We start from the raw sequence: 22,710 nt of genomic DNA on the forward strand, positions 1-22,710 counted from the left end.
TTTTTCAGTAACTCCAATATCCTAAAGATGAGATAGTCAAGGCTGACTATGAAGAAGGAAATGATCCAGGTTGCAAGAGCTGAAACAAGTCCAAGCAGTGCAGTGCTGCAGGCTCCCACCCTCCTCTCCTCCTGCACTTCTGGAACATTTGGCTTCACTTTCCATGAATCTTGGCTTGTCCTTGACTACAAAGCAGAGTTTAGTGATTTAAAACAAATCCAGGTTAGTTTTGAAATAAACCAGATTCATAATCCATAGTTTGAAGTTGCCTCTTTGCTTCATACGTTGGGACAAGCCAGGAAGTGAAACAAAATAATACAAGAGGAAAAGCAGGTGGAGGATAGGATTGGGACTTTGGTCATGATAGGGCTAAACCATGATTTAGTGTTAATGTGAACCAGACCATTATTGAGATGTTCGTGTTTGGGGGAGGTGTTTTGGTTGCTTTCCAGTAGCAAACATATAGTAGGAGCACACAACTTCAAACTTGAACCATTTGACCTAAGACTTGCAATGACTCACCACTACCAATATCCTAGAAATCTTGGGCAGCGTGCACAACCTGTACTTACCTGTTTCTGTAAGGTCCTGTCATCTAAAGTGCAAAGCAGCTTTTATTGATTGCTCTGGCCTTGCTGTCATGCCATATCAGTTATCAGATAGGACAGAAGTGCTATGATTGACCTTGGTTTACAAAAGTGCAAAAGGTTGACTGTTCTTACTGTCTGTTTGGGGGTATTTTCCTGATGATGCAAGGTAGCCAGTGGCTGAATAACCCAGCCTTTATTTGCAAACTGATTTGATTAGAGTGGTTGACAGCACAGCTTATTTAGAAGACGTATAGGTTTAACTTGACCCGTTCCCTTCTGCCGCCCCGTCAGACACCCACAACATTCCAGAGCTCAAGGTTATGATAACAAAAGATTGTCTTGTTCTGTACTGCTCCTGAGTGAGATCCAAAGATGACTGATGACATCCTAACATTTGTATGACCTTTCATTATGCTGAGGGTGCTCATGTATATCTGTGGGTTCCATTTGTATCCCTAGGTTTGTGATACCTCTATCTCAGAGAAATTTGGAAATTTGAAAGTACCGGTAGTAATTTAAAAACCTTCCTCTTCTGATATTCGCTGTAGTCATTTTAATGGCATTCTCAGTCCTACTCTGCACTAATACCCTCTCATATTTTGTACCTCTGAATAAGGCAGTGCTTTCCCTTTTTATATGACAGATCAACCTTTATACCGAAAAATCTGAGCCAAGTCTGGGGAAAGTGCTGTTTAAGTATTTCACATTATAATATCTGCACCTTGTGAAGTCCATAGAATCATAGAACTGTAGAGTTGGAAAGGGACCACAAGGGTCATCTAGTCCAACCCTCTGCAATGTAGGAATCTTCTGTACAATGTGGGGCTTGAACCCACAACCCTGAGATTAAGACTCTCATACTCTACTGACAGAGCTATCCCATGATTCATAGGATCATTCATTTCTGCTGCTGCCAGACACTATGTACAATAGTATTTATTATTCCATGTTTTACATAAATTTTGATAGTCTTATTTGGCCCAGGGATACAGGTTTCATGAGGCTTGAAGCCTAGGAGACTTAGCTTTATGCTAGAGCCACGTGTGAGTAAAAAGGAAAAACACTCTTGCCTTGATGAAGGCACCACTTGATTCTGCTGCAAGTGCCCCAGAGTTGGATGATACATTGCAACAGTCTAGATTTGACTGTCCACTCATTTAACAGGGAATCAGTGTATACAGCTCCGGTCCACACATCTTAGGAAAGCTATTGTAGAACTGAAAGAGATGCAGGAAACAGCAACCAAAGTGACTAGGGGCCTGGAACAACTTCTTTGTGAAGAAAAGTTTGGAGCTTTTAAATTCATTGGGAGGGGTGAATAAGGGGAGCATAATAGAAGTTCTCATTTGCTTAATAGTGGGAGATTCAGGAAGTAACGCTTCACACAGCATATACCGTAGCTAAACTATGGCATTTACTTCTGCAAAATTTAGCAATGGCCACCAACTTAGGTGGCAATAAAAATGGATTTGGCAGATTCATGGAGCATAAGGGTATCTAGCTGCTAGTTTTGATGGTTAAATACTACCTCCAGGACAAGAGACACCATGGCTCTGATTTACTGTGATTTACTTAATGTTCTAAAATGATTCCATGTAGTAATGAGAGGCATGAAAACAGCATTGAGCTAGTTCAGTCATGAAGCATTGGGCACACCTCACTCTGCAGTAAGCAGGATTCATATCCTCTGGGCAAAGTGAGCACTTGATGGTTGATTACTCAGCAGGGCCTGTTTACTTCATTGTGACGAGTGCCTCAGATATACCCCAAGGCCCTGAAGTCTACAGCTGCGCACAAACTATACGTTCAAAGCATATGACTTCCCCCAAAGAATCATGGGAACTGTAGTTTAAGGGTGCTGCAAATTGTAGCCCTCTGAGGGGTGAACTACAACTTCCAGGATTCTCATAATGTCCCATTCATTGGTGAAAGTCTTCCTTTAAAACAAGGATTTTGAAGTCTTGGTAGGCACTTATGAAGTTGGTCTACTGGAAAACCATATAACTTTCCAAAATCACACACACAGATACCTATGTATCTGTGTTTTCCTAATATTGCATACTTCTCTGTTTGGACATTTGGTACTTTCCTATCATTTTGGTGCTTCAAACTGAAGCCAAAAGCAAAAGTGCAGGCAGGACACAAGTTTCCATTTTTCCATCAGAAATATTAACTTAAGAGTGTATATGTACAGTACTAAAAAGAGTTCTCTGTGTTAGTGAACTAAAATCTTACCATTAATTAATTAAAACACCTTTACCCATGTTGCAGCCGTATTCCAAAGGCAGCCTGGAGATGTCAGATGGTTCTCTGACATGCAGTTTTCCCCCTAACTTGATCACCTCTTTAAAGTTCAACATCATTATGAACCCACCTCTTCCATCCTATATTCATCACCCCTTTACTTTACTACCATGCCTACTAGCTACAACGGTTATGCTTACCTCCACTCTCCTAGGCAGTATGCCTTTGAATGTCAGTTGCCGCTCAACAAAAGTGGAGAGAGTGATGTTGCGCTCAGGTTCTGCTTTTCGACTTCCCACGGGCATCTGGTTGGCTGTTGTGAGAACAGGGATGCTGAACTAGATGCACCACAGGCCTGATCCAGCAGGCTCGTCTTATGTTCTGGATTTAAATAAACCTTTTGGCAGAAGCCATTCTAATTATTCATCAGTTCATTGTGCATAAGTTTCCACATGGCAAGCTATTTTGAAGAATGCCTTCTCAGCCTTAGGAAGAAATAACAGCCCAGTTCACTGCACTTTTGCAAACAAAAAAACAAACAAAAAAATCTAGACTTGAGAGTTTTATGACCTCAGCATTCTTGTAGCTACACAGTGTTCTTTAGCAAAGGGGCTGTAAAAACCCCTTCACTGTTGCTAGTGATACAAATAAAAACACTAACTTGTAATCCCCTAGAGCTGGCCTAGGGACACTATGGGCATTTAGAAATGTGTATATTGCCATCTTGGATTTGGCAGAGCAGGTTTCCAAACTAGCTAACTGAACCTTGGCTTCCCCAAAGGCCATTACTTTTGCCCACTTAAAATTGAAAAGGGAACTATAGTAGCACAGTTGCATTGCTAGCCAACAGGCAGGCAGCATTTGTCCACTTGAATGAATAGCATCAGTGTTTAAGGACCTGTGGGCATTCAGGCAGAGTCTTGGCAAATTACGAAAGACTTGTTCGATGAAGAGAGGATGGAGCTCCCAATGTCTGCTTCTTTTGGTTTAAGGTTAATTTAATAGGAACTTGTGTTTCTTGATGCTTGCCCTTTCTTTTTGTTTGCCTTGCATCCCTCATCCTGACACTTCTGGCTTCTCATAATCTGCACTGACTTAATTTATCAGGAGTATCCTGGGTATAAAACCTCCCCTTTCAAGACCCCCTTGGTCTGCCACACTATGTAAATGTGAAGGTGCAGTTCTTGTGGGAGTCCCTTTGACTTTGTATTAAAGGAGCCAAATTAATTGGTCTTGAAACCTACCTTTTCCTCTTAGTTCACTTCCAGGTTCACTGTTTTGACTAATTACTGTTTTACCAACAAGAATATGCACATAAAGTTGTATCCAATCAAGTTTTCCCACTGGCAGAGATACCTCTGCAGATGCAACAACACTTCTGTCCTTTCTGCATGCCCCCACAATCTAATCTAATAATTCTGTCACTATTTTGGATAGAAACGGAGGACATCCAATATTTAAATGATGGAAGATTTGGGTGAAGGCAGCCACCTACTTGAAAATACATTGTATTAACTTCAGCCACGTTTCTGACAATATAGTGACATGAGGGCTCTAACCACAATTGTCTTGGAGTAAAAATAGTTCTCTGGAATCATAGGTATTGATTGCTATGAGAGGTGCAGTAGCTAGATATTGGGTTGGCACATACATAATAAGCCAAAATACTTTGAAAGTGAAATGAAACATTAGTGAAGGTGCTTCTTCCATCCCTCAAGAGAGCAGAGGGGGAGCATGCAGGTCCAAGGCAGGCTGTCTCTGGCTCATGGACATAGCATTAAAACATGCTTTTACAATGTGTGTGAACCAGCCCAATGTGCCTTGTTTTGTGACCCAATTTGAAATTGAGTTATAGCATATTGGCAATTCAGTTGAAGTATATAGTGCTCTTCTCAAAGTTTGTTTTTCAGTTGTGTCTTTGTGACACATGCATAATATAAATGTCTTCGTATAATGTAAGTGTGAGGGACAAGGGATACAGGGAAGTCCCTCCCATCTTAAGTTCCAGCCCATCCCCAAGCGCTGGAGAGAGTAGGGAGAGCTCTGCCTCTAGCGGAGAGTCAGGAAGTGGGGTCCGAGGCTCAGGCAAGGTTGCGGAGCCCATGCACCAGGTGGGACAGGAAGTGGGGGGCCCGGGGGGAAGGCCAATCCCCCCAATTCCCGAATTGCGACGCAAACGTAGGGGGAAGAGGTTGGGTCTCCCAAAGCTTCTGTGCTGGAAGAAAACGCGCCAATCGCCATTCGGAGGTTCTGACACCTCACCTTAAGGATGCATATTTACCGCTCTGAACACTGTAAATAATCAGCACTTAATAAAAGACTAAAAAGACCATGCTGGAGTCGTTACTCTAGAGTAGCCATATCAGGCCCCCTGACAGTAAGTATTTAAAGCATGTTCATAGCAGTGGTGGGGAGCTTGTAACCTTTGAAATGTGGTTGGACTCTAATTCCCACCAGTCCCAGTCAAAATGGTCATTGGTCAGGGATGATGGGAGAACGTTGTTCTGAAGAGCCACTGGTTCCCCGCCTGTAATTTGTAGGGTAAGATTGGCTAGTACATACCTGTTTTAAAGGGGCTTATTGTACTTACAACTTTTGCTTTTCTTTTTGTTTAGGACTTTTCAGAACTGGAGAAAAGAGATCCCCAAGAACTAGTTGGTGAGTATGAACAAGCTCTAGCATGCCGGTTCTCATCTATGCTTCCTCGCCCTTCCTGCTCTTCTTGGTTGGCATATGATACAGTATTGGGGATATGCTGAATTTTTGTGAGGTTGCCAGAAGTTACCATTTTGAGAAGAGTAGACCATGGTCTGCTGCTGCTTAGGTTTTGGAGCAGGGGAAAGAGGGAAACCACCCGCCATTGTCAGGCCAAGGAACCTTTGCTTTGGGATGCATGTCCCTTGGAAAGTGCTGCAGCTAAAAGGGAAGGCTTCAGCTTTTGTATGCAGATACCAATCCTCTGTACTGCAATACTTTACTTAAGTGCAAAGCAGTTTCACATTCTTTGGAAATTTGTTAAATGAGGCTCATTTCCCAAGGGGTAAAAATTTCCCAGCAACTTCATTTATGCTCAGCACTCTATAGTACAATCGAACCTTGGTTCTCGAACGCCTTGGTATTCAGATGTTTTGGCTCCCGAACGCCACAAACCCGGAAGTGAGTGTTCCGGTTTGCAATCATTTTCTGGAAGCTGAACGTCCGATGTGGCTTCCACAGCTTCCAACTGAGTGCAGGAAGCTTCTGCAGCCAATCGGAAGCAGCGCCTTGGTTTTCAAACTGTTTTGGGAGTCGAATGGACTCCCGGAACGAATTAAGTTCAACAACCAAGGTATGACTGTATAGGCACATATTGAATTGGTCACATTTGTTAACCTTTTATTCCCATTCATAGGAAATGCTACCTGTATAAACTGTGGTTCTGATACTAGTGGCTGCATCTTGCTTCTTTGAAGGATTTTCTGATGCAGCAACTAAATGTACCTTAAAGCAGGGACTCCCAAACTCTGATGTGTGAGATTCAGGTGTCCCAGAGCATGTCAGTAAAAATGCAATTAAAAATCATACTTAGGCAGCACATAGGACAGCACATTACAATTTCTACAGCTGGCAGAAAAATCATTAGGCGGTCGCCCATGACCCCCAGCAATTTGCAAGTAGTCAGGTGTCTTAGAGCATTATGTCTCAGTGTCTTAGACTTAGAGCATCACATGGTTCATTCTTCACACTACATATGGGTCCTGCTTTACTAATGTTCACTTATCCAAATATGAGGAATTAGTACCCAAACCTTGCTATACACACCACAGATTCAGATATCTGAACAAATTGCATTTTTTTTTACTTCTTTGTTTGCCTTTTGCTGGTTGGCTAAAGATGGAGGGGGAGTGATAAGATTTTTCCGGGGGTGTGTGTGGCTTTTGAGTGTCAAAAATCCTTGTTCGGGAACGGATTAAATTTTTTGCCATAGGAATCAATGGAAATTGTTGGTTCATTATGCAAATGCTCACTTAACAAATGATTTCCCGGGAATTCGTTGTATTTGGTAAGCGGGACCTGTGCATATATGCAAACAAAATTGTATAGCAGTTTTTCAGTTTACAGTGGTACCTCGGTTTACGAACACCTCGGGTTACGAACTTTCGGTTTACGAACGATCGAAACCCGGAAGTAAGTAACCCAAGGTTTCCGAGGCCACGGAAGCGCTCCGGTCTTACCTCGCGGGTAGAAAAGGGCTCCCAGCAGCAGCAGCAACAGCGGCTGCAGAGGAGGAGGCAGGTGGAGACCCCTGCTGCAGCTCCCGCAGCCCCTGCATGACACAGCCTCTCCCCTGCTTGGCAAGCGGCGAGAGGCTTGTTGAGTCGTTTCACTGCGCCGCGGCGGCGGCCGCGGATCTCCGTCTCTCTCGCTCCGCGGTGCCGGTGGGCGACCTTCCTCCTTCTCAGAGCAGCCGCCGCCACCACCAGGCGCCAGGACTGGCCGGGGTGGCTCGCGGTGGCTCGCGGGGTGGCTCGTCGTCGGCTGCTTCTCTTGACCCTGTGCCGACGTCTGTCTCCACCCCGCAGGGGCGCGACTGCGAAGGCCCGGCTTCGCTTCTCTCAACCCCTCCGCGAGGCTGGGCCTTCGCCGTCGCGCTCCTGCGACGTCTCTCCACCTTCTCTGTCGCGTTCCTGGACGGCGCGAAGGTGGAGAGACGTCGCAGGAGCGCGACTGCGAAGTCCCGGCCTCGCGGAGGGGTTGAGAGAAGCGAAGCCGGGCCTTCGCAGTCGCGCTCCTGCGACGTCTCTCCACCTTCGCCGTTGCGCTCCTGGAGGTCGCACCGTCCAGCAACGCGACGGAGAAGGTGGAGAGACGTCGCAGGAGCGCGACGGCGAAGTCCCGGCCTCGCGGAGGGATTGAGAGAAGCGAAGCCGGGCCTTCGCAGTCGCGCTCCTGCGACGTCTCTCCACCTTCTCCGTCGCGTTCCTGGACGGCGCGACCTCCAGGAGCGCAACGGCGAAGGTGGAGAGACATCGCAGGGGCGCGACTGCGAAGGCCCGGCTTCGCTTCTCTCAAGCCCTCCGCGAGGCCGGGACTTCGCAGTCGCGCTCCTGCGACGTCTCTCCACCTTCGCGCCGTCCAGGAACGCGACAGAGAAGGTGGAGAGACGTCGCAGGAGCGCGACGGCGAAGGCCCAGCCTCGCGGAGGGGTTGAGAGAAGCGAAGCCGGGCCTTCGCAGTCGCGCCCCTGCGGGGTGGAGACAGACGTCGGCACAGGGTCAAGAGAAGCAGCCGACGACGAGCCACCCCGCGAGCCACCGCGAGCCACCCCGGCCAGTCCTGGCGCCTGGCGGCGGCGGCGGCTGCAGCTGCTCTGAGAAGGAGGAAGGTCGCCCGCCGGCACCGCGGAGCGAGAGGGACGGAGAGCCGCCGCCGCCGCGCAATGAAACGACTCAACAAGCCTCTTGCCGCTTGCTAAGCAGGGGAGAGGCTGTGTCATGCAGGGGCTGCGGGAGCTGCAGCAGGGGTCTCCACTATGAAGCGGCTCGGGAGTCTCCACCTGCCTCCTCCGCAGCCGCTGTTGCTGCTGCTGCTGGGAGCCCTTTTCTACCCGCGAGGTAAGAGCTTCCGAAGGGAACCCCCCCCCCCCCGGTTTTCAGCCTCCTTAAATGAGGACAGCGCAGCGTTTCCCATTGTCAGGAACGGATTAATCCACTTTCCATGACTTTCAATGGGAAAGTTTGCTTCGGTTTATGAACACTTCGGTTTATGAACAGACTTCCGGAACCAATTGTGTTCGTAAACCGAGGTTCCACTGTATATGAAAGTGTACGCAGTACTCTAGAGCTTGTATACAAGAGTTGCAAATGTATCAGATTAGAAAAGATCAGAATGTGCTGATCTTGTTTTGCATTCTTGAACCCACAAACAGAAGTCAGTAACTGTAGTGGCCTTTCAAAATTGGATGACTCAGTGGCATATTGATGCCTCATATACTGCCCTACAATTCTATTGTTAGTTGCCAGGAAATAACGAACACCCTCTCTCCCAGGCATGAAGTTACAGATGGCCCAACCCATTTGAGACTGAAGAGGATTTAAGTATATAAATGATGCTTCCTTTTGGGTTAGCATGGGGGGGGATGTCTCAGGGTGATTCTCCAGACTTGGCTGCAGTTCAGCAGCTGGCTGTAAATGTGTAAAATAATTTAAAAGCACTATTTATTTGCAGGGTTTATTATTTAATAATAATAATAATAATAATAATAATAATAATAATAAACAAATTTTATTTATACCCCGCCCTCCCCAGCCAAGGCCGGGCTCAGAGCGGCTAACACCAAATATCAAACAACTAGTTAAAATACAATTCAACAACAAGACTAAATACATTAAAATTAAAATTTAAAAAATAAAAATGCAACCTAATTCAAAAGGGAAAAGAAAGGGAAAATGGGGGAGGGGATCAGGTTGGCTCCAGGCCAAATGCCAGGCGTAAAAACTCTGTCTTACAGGCCCTGCGGAAAGAAATCGGGTCCCGCAGGGCCCTGGTCTCAGGAGACAGAGCGTTCCACCAGGTTGGGGCCAGTGCTGAGAAGGCCCTGGTTCTAGTTGAGGCTAATCTGATTTCCTTTGGGCCCAGGACCTAAGGTGTTACTATGCAAGATCAATTGCAGAATGTGTTATTTAATGAAGAACAAAGTTGACCCTCTCTCTATACAGATACTCTATAGAAGATTTATAACTACGTAAGTGGCGAACCTGCAGTAAAATGTGATGTGGTGCTCCTCTTCAAGATAATATTCTATTTCCCATCCTTCAGTTTCCCCACTCCCAATGGTCAGCATTCCATACCCACTGAGCAGACTCAGTTCTTACTGCATTGTTGGTGGGATCTGTCCATCTCTGCTTAAACTTTATTCTAAAAATACTTAAGCAAACCTTGGGGTTCCCCCAGCCTGTTGTTACCTCCCCTTTATGGGTAGGAGATGCTGCTTAGTCTAATGGCAACTAATTATAACCAATTAATAAAAGCAACCTAGTATCAATCTAGTGTCACTTTAATCTATTTAATACTACAGTGGCACCTTGGTTTTCAAACGTCTCTGTTGACTAATGTTTCGGTTTTCGATCACTATAAACCTGGAAGTAAATGCTTCAGTTTTCAAACACTTTTCGGAAGTTGAACGTGTCACTTGGCTTCCGTATTGAGGCTTCCATATTGAGTTTTCGGTTTTCAAACGTTTCAGAACTTGAATGATCTTCTGGAATGGATTGCGTTCGAAAACCGAGGTACCACTGTATTCCAGTCCACGATCTAAAATAGCCCTTAAGAGTGGTGTGAATTACTGGTAATAGTAGGTAAGCTTATGGCTGTCTTAATTCCAAACCCTTGACCTGGCTTATAAAACTAGCTTTGTTCAGTTCCTCTTGTAGCCTGTTGGCAAAAGCATAAACTTCAAAGGAGTTCTCCAATATTGTTGTGGAGACTTCTTCCATTATTCTTCCCTTCAGAAATCCATTGGGATAATAAAAGTAATTGAGAAGCATAATGATAGAATTAGATGAGCTAGTTCCTTCCTTATTTCTTACTGCAGATCTTTGTCTTGTTTTGGTATGCTGGAGGTACTAGCTAAAATTTGTAGACCTTGTTCGGGTCCTTTGCAGTCTATAATCAAGCAAGGAACTTCTGCATTTGTCCTCAAGGCCGACCAGCAGCTTAAATTGCTGCAGCACCTTAGCTGGAGTCAGTCATCCATATTCATGGCATGTCAAATAGCCAACTGTGGACAGTTGTACAATCCCAGTTTTTATTTTCATAACCATGGGCTCAGGACACCTATGGTGTCAAAAGCCTCCCTGCTACACATTTAGACATGATGGATTTGGGCAGCCAAGTGGCCACTAGGACACTTTAAATCTGATCATATGGGATCAATTCCCCATGGTGGGTAATTGTTTGTATCAACCCAATGCAAAGCTTCTGGTCTTCACAGCATGCATGGTTTGGCGTACAAGAGGCATTAAAGGCTGTATTTTGAGGAAGGATTTTAAAGGCAGAAGGATTCCAAGAAAATGTTCGTGTTTTGTGAGGCAGCAAAGAGGAACTGTAAATCTTTTTTAATTGAGAGAAAAACCTGGCCCTGTTGATGGACGGGGAAGTAAGACAATAAAAGTTTTTGGCTGGCCACAAGATGAAAGAACCGGGAGGTGATGTAGTACTATAGAATCCCTTGACGTGGCCAGTAGATTACTACAAAAGGAGAAGGATGCCTGTCCGATTTGTGGGTAAAAAGCCAACCGGGCAGATCAGGTTCCTTATATATACGGCTTGTATTCTAGCAATACAATTCCAGTTGTAGTTTTAGCCCCAGCTTATTGGTATATGTTCCCTGTGACTTCCATTGCCTTAGCCAAGCCCTTAGTCAAACCATAGCTTCAAGGTATGAATAATTATTTACTTCACAAGCCAGAGGTTGGGTGTGCCTATAATGGTGAATCATGCTGATATTCAGCTTCCTGCATTCCCCTTGCAGTACGCCTTAGGCTGGAAGCCAGCGGGCGCACACACCCAGTCAAACGGTACAGCCAATGTCAGGTCACCACACCTGACTGGCACAAAAGTGGATTTGATCTTTGGGGGAAATGACAGGGTGTAGAACGCACAAAATGTCCGAAACATACATTCCTCAGGGGCGTAGGAAGAGGGGGGCAATGAGAGCACGCCGCCCCCGGCAGCGCGATCCCAGTAGGGTGCCATTGCGGATGCCCCCCCCCCGTGCGCCACCCCCACCCCGGCTCTGCCCCGGGGGCCGGAGCATGAAGCTCCACCGCTGACATTCCTTTCCATTTATTGCGGAATTAAGGTGAAGGCAGCAGGTGTAATGTTGTGCATTTCACACTGTAACAAAATTTATTCCTGAGAATACCTCCTTGATTTCAGCATATTGATAAACAGTTGGTTTGTTGTTATCTTTCTGTGTCACTCAGGAGATTATATAGGGGCTCCCCCCCCCCCTTGGGGCACTTTTTATAGCTACTTGATAGCTTTTGTTGCCGTTATTGTAAGAAGCGCCTGACGCACATGTCTATCAACCATTTCCTCTTGGGTGCAGATTGGCATGCGGAGAGAAGGTGGCACATAATCTTACAGTAGAAAAGAGCGAGGCTGAGAATGGGGAGTGGGGTAGTGAAAAGTCCGAATTCTGAAACAAACCTTCAGCCATATAAAAAGCTAAGTCTCAAGAGAATGCTTCCTAGTTCCCTTACACCCTGAGCTCTGGTGTAGTCGATCATAGGAGAGCGACCAAATTTCAGATGTTAAAATATTAACCTATTCGCCACCAAAGAAGCTCATTAAACAGATTAAATTTATTTAGAAAGCACGTGCAAGGATGCAATAAAATCACAAACCAAATTATTAAAGGAAAACATATATAGATGAAACTAACAGTATTTGCTGCCTAGTTGTAAATGCCATCTCTCTAGCAGGCCGCTTCTGGCACTGTTTATTCTGTGCCATTCCCTGAGCTCCCGTCAGTGTCTTCTGTAGAACAGTATTAAATCCTTTTCCTGCCTAACAAGGACCCTCAAGAAAACACAAAAGCCTAATACCTAGCTAGCTTGAAATTGCACATGAGGTTTGGGTATCTGACTTCATGAATCCCACTTTTAAAAATGGTGTTTCACCTTTTTCCTCAGATGTCTGGTCTCTGTTGTAATGAAACATCGGTACCACCACCACTTGGTACTTGTGACATTCTTAATTAAAAAATAAGCACACCCCTCACATCACTGGCTTTGTAACCTCTAACAAGTCCGTAGCTTGTTGTCAAGGGGCTCTGGAGCCAGACTGTGTTCCTCTGGGGATGTTGGCAAGATTTCTATCCTTCACAGAAGCACATTCTCTGGAAATGCCAAAGGACATTTCTTTGTTACTTGTGACTGCTAGCGAATTTAACCCTAAATAGCATCCTAATGGAAGAGCTTGGTGCTGGAGAGGAGGGCATGGAAGATGCCCAAATTGCAGAATCCTGAAGGCAGAACTATAATTTTAAACTGAGGCCTGGATGTTTGTTTGCCTTTGATTACAGTGGATACAAACATGACAAGACACCAGTGGTAAAAAGCTAGAAGCAGATGCACGACTAAGTCTTCAGACTATATGCTCATGTTTGTAGAGCCGTCCTGTCTACAAAAGGCTCAGAGCAGATAAAAGTAATAGGAATATAGCAGAATATTTTGCCCCTCCATCCTTTGATGGACATAAGAGTCATCAGTCCTTCAGTTAATATTAACTGGAAGCAAGTAGTGTAATACAGTTGCTTGTGAACTATAATGCCTGCCTGCAACTGGGGAAATCTTTCTGCCGACACATGCTGTTTGCGATGTAAACATTGCTGCCCTGAAAGTAGGAAAGTTCTAATCATGTTTTTATTATATTGTTTAAAAAATGGAAAAATGCAGTGGAAAAGGGATTTCCAGGATGAATGCCCCCACCCTGCCCACTTTTTAAGTAGTAGCCTGTTTTCAAGCTCAGAGTAAAGCATTTGTTCACAAACGGCATATTGTCTGAGCTTTTCAGGCCAAGACTGAAGGCAGAGCCTGATGCCAAGGAAAGGGACAAGAGTGTGGTACACAGTGTCGCCTTGGAATAATGTCCTTTTGAAGAGCAGCCTTTTTCCTGTACTTGTAGAAACATTGTGTCTAATTCTCTCTATCACCAACAGCCCACATGCATTTAAGAACAAAACCCGGACGCTGCTGCATGTTGGTCAGGTTATGCCCCTGTTTTGGCAGTTGTGATACATTTTAAACCAGAAATGTTCAGCATTTGACCTGTATCTTGTTCCAGTTCTCTCTAAACAATTCTCTACTGCATTCAGTTCTTTGATAAACTTCAGGCTTTCACTTATCCCTTTTAAAAACTGATTTGCCCACATAATTTTAGAACCATCATATTTTGAGATGCAGATTTTGGAAATAATTGCAATGCCAAAATTCTCAGTCATCAATGTTGAGTGAAATATTTAACTGTCAAGAGGCACTGATCACACTTCTCGATGCTCCCGGTGGTGGTTCTTAAACTGAATTGCCAGGAATTACTTGATGCATTTGTAGTTGAAAGTAGCTCTCGGAGAAGATGTATTATTCCCAGGGCAACACTGCAGTCAATTTAAGAAAGTTTAAACAGTAATTGTCTGTGGCTACAATTTGCTTTAAGAATAATCAGCAGTTGTTTTGTTGCTCTTATTGGGTACTGTGCCTTGCATATGAACCAGTTGTCACCCTGGTCTAAACCAATACTAATAATATAAGATGGTAAATATGAAAAACACTTTCCCCCAAAAAATTAAAGCTGAAGAATTGGGTTAAAGATAGAAGCATTAAACTTCCAATTTCCTGCATGTCTGCCAATGCACTTGCTTCTCAATCTTCAGAAACCACTGACAAAAAGGGGATTGTTTCTTTTTTAGATCAGTACAGGAACTTAACATGCTTAAATCTCTTTAATGCTCTTTGCTATTCTAATGGCCTTCTTTCTATTTCTAGCTTCCTTCTCTGAGCGAGTAAGAAACATGTCTCCTGATGAGATCAAAATTCCTCCAGAACCCCCTGGCAGATGTTCCAACCACTTACAGGTCAGCTTCTTAACTTTCCATTTTTCAAATCCTATTTCTGTAAACCATCTCATATATTGTATCTTGTTGAGGTTTTGACTGTAACTCAAAATTCCACAAAGGTTGCTAGTGTTCTTAACCACCTTTTTGTTTCAGCCAGCCTGGCAAATAATTATTGAATTTGCACATTCTCGCTCACCGCTGAGCAAGGCCTTCCTACCTTTGCCTTCCTACTTCAAGCCCCACCCACCCCCCTGAAAAGCCACTCATGAAGGTCAAGGAACCTTCTGGAATGGTGTACAATGTGGTATGGAGAACTGAAATGGGCATGAGACTTAGTGGGAATCTGGTCCTCCTCTGCCTTTGAGCTAGGGCACTGTCAGTGGGCAGTTCCCTAAACCGGATGGATGGAAGGTTGCCTGCTCCTGATGGGGTTACACTCCCTCTGAATGAGTGGGTATGCAGCTTCTGGATCCATTGCTGTCACCTGAGGCTCAGGTGGCAGAGTGCCTTCCATCAGCTTCGGCCAGTGCAGAATTCAGCAGCCAGGTTGCTCCCCGGGGCAAGATAGTTTGAGCATATAACCCCAATCCTGGCCCAACTGCATTGGCCGCCAATTAGCTTCTCAGCCTAATTCAAGAGGAATATAAAGCCACTATCCGTGTATAGGATGACCCCAGGTTTTTTACATGATTTTTGAGTCAAAAAACCTCGTCTAATGCACGAAAAAATGCAGTATTTTTGTGTTTCTAAATGGTAAAGTGCCGTGTGATCCTCAGATGAAGGGCAATATAGAAATTTCATAAATAACAACAACAACATAAGCAACAATCCAGATAAAGGTGTGTATATTGCTTTTAAGTGTAAAAGAACTCTTTTGGGGCGAGGAGAGTGTGCCATTTAACTTCTCTTTCAATACATGTGTGTTTGCTGTGCAGCATTCTGGAATATTGCCACTGCTTTGTATTGATTCTATGACTCTTTTCTATGTAGGACAAGATACAAAAGCTGTATGAGAGGAAGATAAAAGAGGGCATGGACATGAACTATATCATTCAAAGGAAGAAAGAGTTCCGCAACCCAAGGTAAGACTGTCTGGTTGCATCTAAAGGGTTCCACAAGCTACATATAATCCTCTTCTGATTTTGTAACCTCTTCAGTGAGAAGAGGGCCTGGTTAGAAATGAATAAAGATGTGCAACGCTGAAAAAAATAATGTATTTTATTGTTTATTTCAGCATCTATGAGAAGTTGATCCAGTTCTGTGCGATTGATGAGCTTGGCACAAATTACCCCAAGGTGAGTGGAACAAATAACTTGGGTGGGGAGGGGGGATGTTAGATGGGATTCATGATGTCTGTGAGAATAGGCTCCTATTCTCCAGGTTTTTAGACAGGTAGATGAAACAGTCCATTGAATGCAAGCAGTTTCCTGTCTTGTAACCTAGAAAAATGAGTGACCCAAAGAGGCAGTGTGGCCATATCCCTATTTAGACTTTAATACCTCACACCATTAGAATTGATGAGGGGGAGAGCAGGGCCATACTCGCTGGTCCCGTCCCCTCCCATCATCCAGCTCTGTCAGTATATGCATTTGAAGATAAACACGTGGGTTTGGAACTTTGCATGATTTAGGATCCTAGCCATGATGAAGATGCAATAGAGGGGATGGGGCGAGTGAACACAACCCCACTCTCACTTCACACAGTTCTGGCTAAATACCCTCTGCACAGAATTCAGTACAGTCTCAACGTTCTGCTGTTACTGAGTTACTCTTCCCCATAGTTGTGCCAAAGTACATGACCTGATCAAGGCATTTAAGGGATGAACGATCTGTGACAGCTAATCCCCTGGCCATCATTCTCTGTCCTTTAGCACCATCTTTCTTTCCCACTTGGATTCTAGCTGTCAGGATAATGTTGTGAGGTCTATAAACTTTTATATATTGACTCTTTTTTTGAAGGAAATAAAACTGGAATGCAGAATTAAGAGCTTTGTCTTCTAACTTTATATATTGTATATCTTAAAATTCGTATTTACATAACTTTTCTCTCTCTTCTCTTTTAGGACATGTTTGATCCTCACGGGTGGTCTGAGGACTCTTATTATGAGGCACTAGGTATTGCATCCAGCTTTTGTTTCAATACCCTCTCTAGTGTTTGTGAATGATTCTGGAGCTTTAGAGATGGTTTAATTGAACCTATTTATCTGTACGGTGCCTTTTCTTTAAGGAGCTCAAAGCACTGTACATGGGGATCTATACCATTCCCCCCCCCCTTTATCTGAATGGGAAGAAACTAGTTGCTTGTTGACTGTGTCCTGGGGAGCATATTTTTATTGGAAAGGGCTCTACACCGAAAATATTATTTTGGGAAGCAGGCACACTTAAGAATCAATGCTATCAGTTTCTTCTTAAATGTTGTAGTCCTGTTGATCCTCCTGGCATGGGAAGCTCTAATGGGGATTCAGAATTGCTTTGCGTTGTTGAATCTATTGAGTGTGCTCACTGTTCTGTGGTTCTATTTCCAGCAAAAGCACAGAAAATTGAAATGGACAAGCTGGAAAAGGCCAAGAAGGAGCGAACTAAGGTACCAGATTATAACTTCAGAATATAGAGAGATTGTTTTGATCAATGCTCGTTCTACTGATATTAATCCAACTGCTTAACCACCCAGTCATAAAAATTTCTAGTAGTCACACTGAGCAAATCAGAAATTTGCTTTTTATATGGGTTACCAGTATTCTTGAACGTGAGCATGAGATGTTATTTGTGATATTCATCTGTGCATTCATCCAGAGCCACCCCATTGCTATCCATCATAAAACAGAGCAGACTTATAGGAGAGGCCTGAATTTGTGTACATTACCCAAATAGTTAGCAAGACATGCACACCTCAATAGTAGTTGAGAGTTTCCTGGCAGCAGACATTTCTGTGGCTAACTTCTTTGTCTTAGTCACTCAGTTTGCCCCTTTTGTTTTACTTCCTGTAATAAGTGTCCAGCTCTGTGATTTTCTTTTCTCCCATGATCATAGACTTGTAGACATGTGCTCAGACTGTGGTTTCTCTGGTTGCTGGATTGTCATCTGTAACGCAGACTATATAAGTCATGCATGTAGAGACATGAATTGCAGAAGCCTAAATTGTACAGTGAAGGAACTTGAGATTCCAACTTCGTTTTTCGAAGTATCTTATGGGATTAGAGGACTAGAATTTGTCCCTCCAAAATGGCTCCATCTGAGTCTGAAGATGAAATTGGTCCCCTTGTCGGGTGTGTGTGCGCACACACACACACACACAAATATTTTATTAACTACTAGCAGCTAGTTATATCTGTTTTCATTTATTGAATCTCTAACAATTTATACAGTTGTGTGTCTTCCTCAGTCCCAAAAGATGTCCTGCTCATAAACCCTTTTTTGCCATGTTCCTAATGCCAACAAATCGGTATCATAAACACAGAATATGACTTGCTTCCACTTCTTTTCTAGATTGAGTTTGTAACAGGCACTAAGAAAGGAACAACAAACGCTCCCTCTACAACCACCACAACAGCCAGCACTGCAGGTGGTGGTAAGTTAAACATCCTGACTTTGCATTTTAAATTTGGAATCTTAATTCTGGAACACACAAAAGCCATGGAATCTTCATCACATGTCTCTTCCTTTTGGCATTTACTGTGAGAGAGCAAATAAACTGCAAATTATGCAGCCCATACAAATTGAGTAACTTAGAACAGAGTTCATGAAACTGTAAAATTAAGTATCTTATGTAATCCTATCTGCAGAAGTTGAGCATTCTTACCAGAACAAGCATGCTGATAGACACTGATAGAAGTATTTGGGGAAAACAAATTGCATTTTATGTCATACTGTGGAAATGGTCTAATTACGTAGGAATTGTGATGCTCTGCAGGATCTTGCTTATAGGACAGTGGTATTTACTTTTGGCAGAGAGACTGACAGCTGTATTTCTAGGGGGACTGTAGAACAGGGATGGAACACTTTCAGTGGCATATTACAGATTTTCAAAACATAAAGCAGTATATAATTTAGACTGTTTTGCAGGAGGTAGGGTAGAACCACCATAATTAAATAGATGTAATTCTTTGGGGGTTTTCGGTGCTTTTAGGCTGCCTTCTGTCAAAATCTGTGTTCTTATGCAGACTGTCCCACTTCAGAATGGTGGTGGAAGAAACTGCATGTTTAAAAAGTTCCCACACAGAAGATCAGGAGGGAAAATGGATAGACTAGTAGAATCCTTCTCCCTGCTGAACTAGACTCTCACTAATAGGGGGTTACTGATATGAAGAAATTATTCAGATGCATTCTGAATATGAATTCTGCTACCAGAATTCTAAATTGGGACAGTCATAGGAGGACTGTGCTTTCTGGAGCATGTAAGTTGGTTCTGTCGGCATGAAATGGCTGAAAACCTTATCATTTAATGGTTGCTCTTCAATGAATCGTGACAAAAAGCATCTTGTCTGATCAGGGCCATTGAAATTAATGCTTGCTTGTTACATATCACAGATGCACAGAAGAGGAAAAGCAAGTGGGATTCTGCCATTCCTGTGACAACAATAGCTCAACCCACCATTCTCACTACTACTGCAACACTGCCAGCTGTTGTAACCGTCACAACCAGTGCAAGCGGCTCCAAAACAACAGTGATCTCTGCAGTTGGCACCATAGTGAAAAAGGCAAAGCAATGACAAGTGCAGTGAAGAGACTTGACTATAAAGTTTTCCGCCCCCAGACTGATTCATGCCAAAAGCACCACTTGCAGAAGTCAAAAGCGTAGGAGGTACTCTTCTTCTGGTGCAAAAACGAAAGGCTGTTTAAAAAATGGACACACAAGAGGAGGAGGTGGCTATGCATAATCACAACAGATACCTATGCGTGAAGAAGCTCTCTTTGTTGGAGGAGCTGCCCCTTACCGAGTTGCGTGCAATGAAATGTCAGTGTGTAAATATTAGTTCACTAAATGTTGTATTATAATTGTGACTGTCTTAGGATCCTTTGAACTCTGTGAAATGAGAACTTGAGCAAGAAACTACTGAAGTCAATCAGTTGCACTGTGAACCATTTAATACTGAGTAACATTTACTTGCTCTCACTTCTCATCTCTGCCTCCAGCAATTATAGGCAGGGGTGCCTTATTCAGTTTTCCTGCAGATAACTGTAAGAGTCAAAAATAATTGATTGTATATAGGCTCAATTTCATGCAAACCATGATAGAGACTTGTGTGGATTGCCCTTATGTCACCCATTTAGTTTCATTCATCTGGGGGCTTGAAAGACTGGACATTTGAAACTGCAAATCAACATTGATGTGTATGTCTAGCCGTTTGAGAACCATTGCGCATAATTTGGACTCTACTGAGGAGAAGGAGCTTGTGAAACAAAAAGAAGCACCAAATAGTTTCTACAGATGTAAGCTGGTGTTAGCTCTCATTTGCGCCCTTTAAATGTCAGTGTGCATGTTAGTGACATGGGTACCAAACTGTATAATTGCAATAATGCTGCCATTTTCACCATTCTAATGACAAAGATGCTGTTGATTTGTATAAGCTTTCTTACCTGTGTAACTGAACTTTGGAATATAAAAACAATTTTTTTATTTAAAAAAATGTATTTTTTTTTTGCTGCTGGTGTTTAATCTGCCTTCCATTCTAACTGGTAAAAGAATGTGTAACACAGGTGGAGGGGAGAATGCTAGGGGTGCTGTTGCTATACTTTTAACTCATAGAGTCAAATACAGTGGTACCTTGGTTTAAGAAGAGTTTAGTTTATGAACAACTTGGATTAAGAACGCTGCAAACCCGGAAGTAGGTGTTTTGGTTTGTGAACTTTGCCTTGAAAGCAGAATATATCCCGCTTCCTGTCGAGTGTGTTCCATTTGTAAATTGAGTCCCCCGCTGCTACGCGAAAGCACGCCCTGGTTTAAGAACGCTTTGGTTTATGAACAGACTTCCGGAACGGGTTAAGTTCATAAACCAAGGTACCACTGTACTCAGTCATTTCTATTAACATAGCTGACTAACGTCTAAAAATTGGACATAAGAGCCCTGTTCCCACACAGTGGCCAACCAGACTTTGAGGAGGAAGTCCACAAGCAGCATTCTCCTGCTCATGATTCCCAGCAGCTAATATTCAGAGGTATCAAGGCTAGCAGATTTAATTTGTCTGCAACCCCCTTTTAAAATGATCCAAGTTGATGGCCATCTATGGAAAGTGACAATGCAAAAGCTCCAAACTTCAGCTCTCCAGATATTTTGGACTACAGTTCCCATCATCCCTGACCCCTGGTCCTGTTAGCTAGGGATCATGGGAGTTGTAGGCCAAAACATCTGGAGGGCTGCAGTTCGGGGGTGCCTGGCTTAGGCCTAAAAGCACAAGAAAGGTGGTGCATACTGGGAAGTATGTACTGCAAAGGGCACCAAGGGGAGGCTTCAGATGGTCAGAATGCAGCCTCTCAAGTCTTCTTGTGCACTACCTTGTTTTTATCCAGAGATGGTTCATGCTACTGGTTTGAATATGTGAATGGCGTAAGCCTTTATACCTCAGCTAGCCTCTCCCCCATATATGTTAACATCAACAAAATGCCTTTGAAGATTACATCTGTGCACTGTTGGCACAGAAGCTCCTTACTAGTGGAATGAGTTCTCTAGGCATGTCTACCTGTATTCAACCCTGCAGTCTTTTCAGAAGATTCTAAACCAAAACTCTCCTTGTCCCAATAGTCTTTAAAAGCGTCCAATTTATTGCAATCCTCTGCACACTTGCCTTTGAGTAAGCCACAGCTATGCCTAAGAATGAATAATCAGTCCTCTGCTGCTGTCAGTCTTCCGTATTAACTTAGCTGCTCCTCGACCCGGGGTGGAGTTGACTTTTTAAATTTGTTTTTTAATACTTGGTTTTATTATATTGATTTTGTAAATTGCTTTGAGCTAAGAAGAAAGCTTGGCATGGTTTGTTTTTTAAAATAATACAGGTCAACATTCTTGCCTTTGAGCTTATCAAAACAGGAGTGAAAATATAAAAATATGGAGATTTTGTAAAGGCTCAGAAGGGCATGCTCTGGATTGCTTTCCTTTCCACACCCTCCTTCTGAAAAATGATGCTGTTTGTGAGAGATCGTTCTGTTGAGCTTTATCATCTACCCTCTGACAACTCCCTCACTCCCCTCAAAATGAGTCAGAACTGCTGCTGCTGCTGCTCCTGAGTCTCCTGGAGGAGACACTTTATAGTCAGATACAGCTGCTTTCTTGCAGCTGACTAGCTGTTCCTAGTTTTCATATTGGGGTGGTATTCAACTCACAGTGCACCCACTGAAAGGAACATTTCTAAGATCCATGTGCTAAGTCTACTTGGAATAAAACTTAGTTGAATACCACCTTTTGTTATGGTTTTACCTGCTTTTAAATCTTGGGTGCAACTCTGGCTATTTTCATTGCATGCCCACAGTGAGTATGAAACTAATAGCAATTTGCTAGTATTTGCTAAGATGCTGTGGCAAAGTTCCTCCCTGCCCTTGCTACCCCTCCAAGTCTGTTCCAGATTATCAACTTGATGCCATGCTCTCCATGATGAAGGGAACCCTCTGGAAAGAGACCACACCTGCTGTACAATGTAAGAAGTAGGTCCTAAGACCCTTAATCCCGATCCTTAAAATACAATCTGAACAAAATTGGTGAAGCAGCAAAGAGTTTATTGAATACTGTACATACATTCTTGCAACAATGGGTGTCCAAAGTAGGAACACCCAAAACTGACAAAGCATAAGCTTATACCCTATACCCGAAGTGCAACTTCCCTTCCTTGTCTCCCCATGAGCTGGGTACTACAAGGTTTACAGCCTATCACGACCGCCTAATTTTCCTACTAACATTCCTGCCCTTGTTGACATCTCCTGTTCCTCAGATTTCGACCACCACCACTCCTGTTTACCGTATTCCTTATTTGTTCTGTGTTTCTATGCATTTACATACTGACGCAGGCGACAGAGCCACATCCCGACCACTAGTTGTCCCAGTTGCAGGTATATGCGAGTTCTATACCTGCTGAAGCCTACAGACAAACCATTGTTCCAGCTGCAAGCTGTTCTATTTACAAGCATTCTAACCACAAGCTGTTTTCAGGTCCAGCATTGTGGCTTATGTGAAAAAGCAAAATCCTCATTCCTCACACCTACATTCCTTGTAGGCATGTTCTAAGCCTGGCACCCCCAAACTGCGGCCCTCCAGATGTTTTGGCCTACAACTCCCATGATTGCTAGCTA

The 22,710-nt window shown here is 43.6% G+C and overlaps 1 protein-coding gene and 1 long non-coding RNA gene across 3 annotated transcripts in view; one reads left to right on the forward strand and one right to left on the reverse strand.

The window, feature by feature from the left end:
* The window catches only part of SAP30BP (SAP30 binding protein), a 36,550-nt gene extending 15,143 nt beyond the window's left edge, over positions 1–21,407 (forward strand). The window contains exons 4-11 of one of the 2 annotated variants that reach the window (XM_035104493.3): positions 5,450–5,492; positions 14,363–14,451; positions 15,424–15,515; positions 15,668–15,728; positions 16,496–16,547; positions 16,958–17,016; positions 17,919–18,000; positions 18,960–21,407. In XM_035104493.3, coding sequence (XP_034960384.1) covers positions 5,450–5,492; positions 14,363–14,451; positions 15,424–15,515; positions 15,668–15,728; positions 16,496–16,547; positions 16,958–17,016; positions 17,919–18,000; positions 18,960–19,141 — 660 coding nt within the window. In that variant the 3' untranslated portion in view covers positions 19,142–21,407. The remainder of the gene's footprint in view (positions 1–5,449; positions 5,493–14,362; positions 14,452–15,423; positions 15,516–15,667; positions 15,729–16,495; positions 16,548–16,957; positions 17,017–17,918; positions 18,001–18,959) is intronic. The other variant, XM_060271840.2, reaches the window with a different exon arrangement.
* Positions 1–22,710, reverse strand: part of LOC148686801 (uncharacterized) — a 34,097-nt gene that overhangs the window by 1,602 nt on the left and 9,785 nt on the right. Inside the window, exon 2 of the long non-coding RNA XR_015948035.1 lies at positions 3,035–3,147. This is a non-coding gene — a long non-coding RNA (uncharacterized LOC148686801). The remainder of the gene's footprint in view (positions 1–3,034; positions 3,148–22,710) is intronic.

Source organism: Zootoca vivipara, chromosome 2 (genome assembly GCF_965207765.1).
Source record: "Zootoca vivipara chromosome 2, rZooViv2.hap1.1, whole genome shotgun sequence".
Taxonomy (NCBI): Eukaryota; Metazoa; Chordata; class Lepidosauria; order Squamata; family Lacertidae; genus Zootoca; species Zootoca vivipara.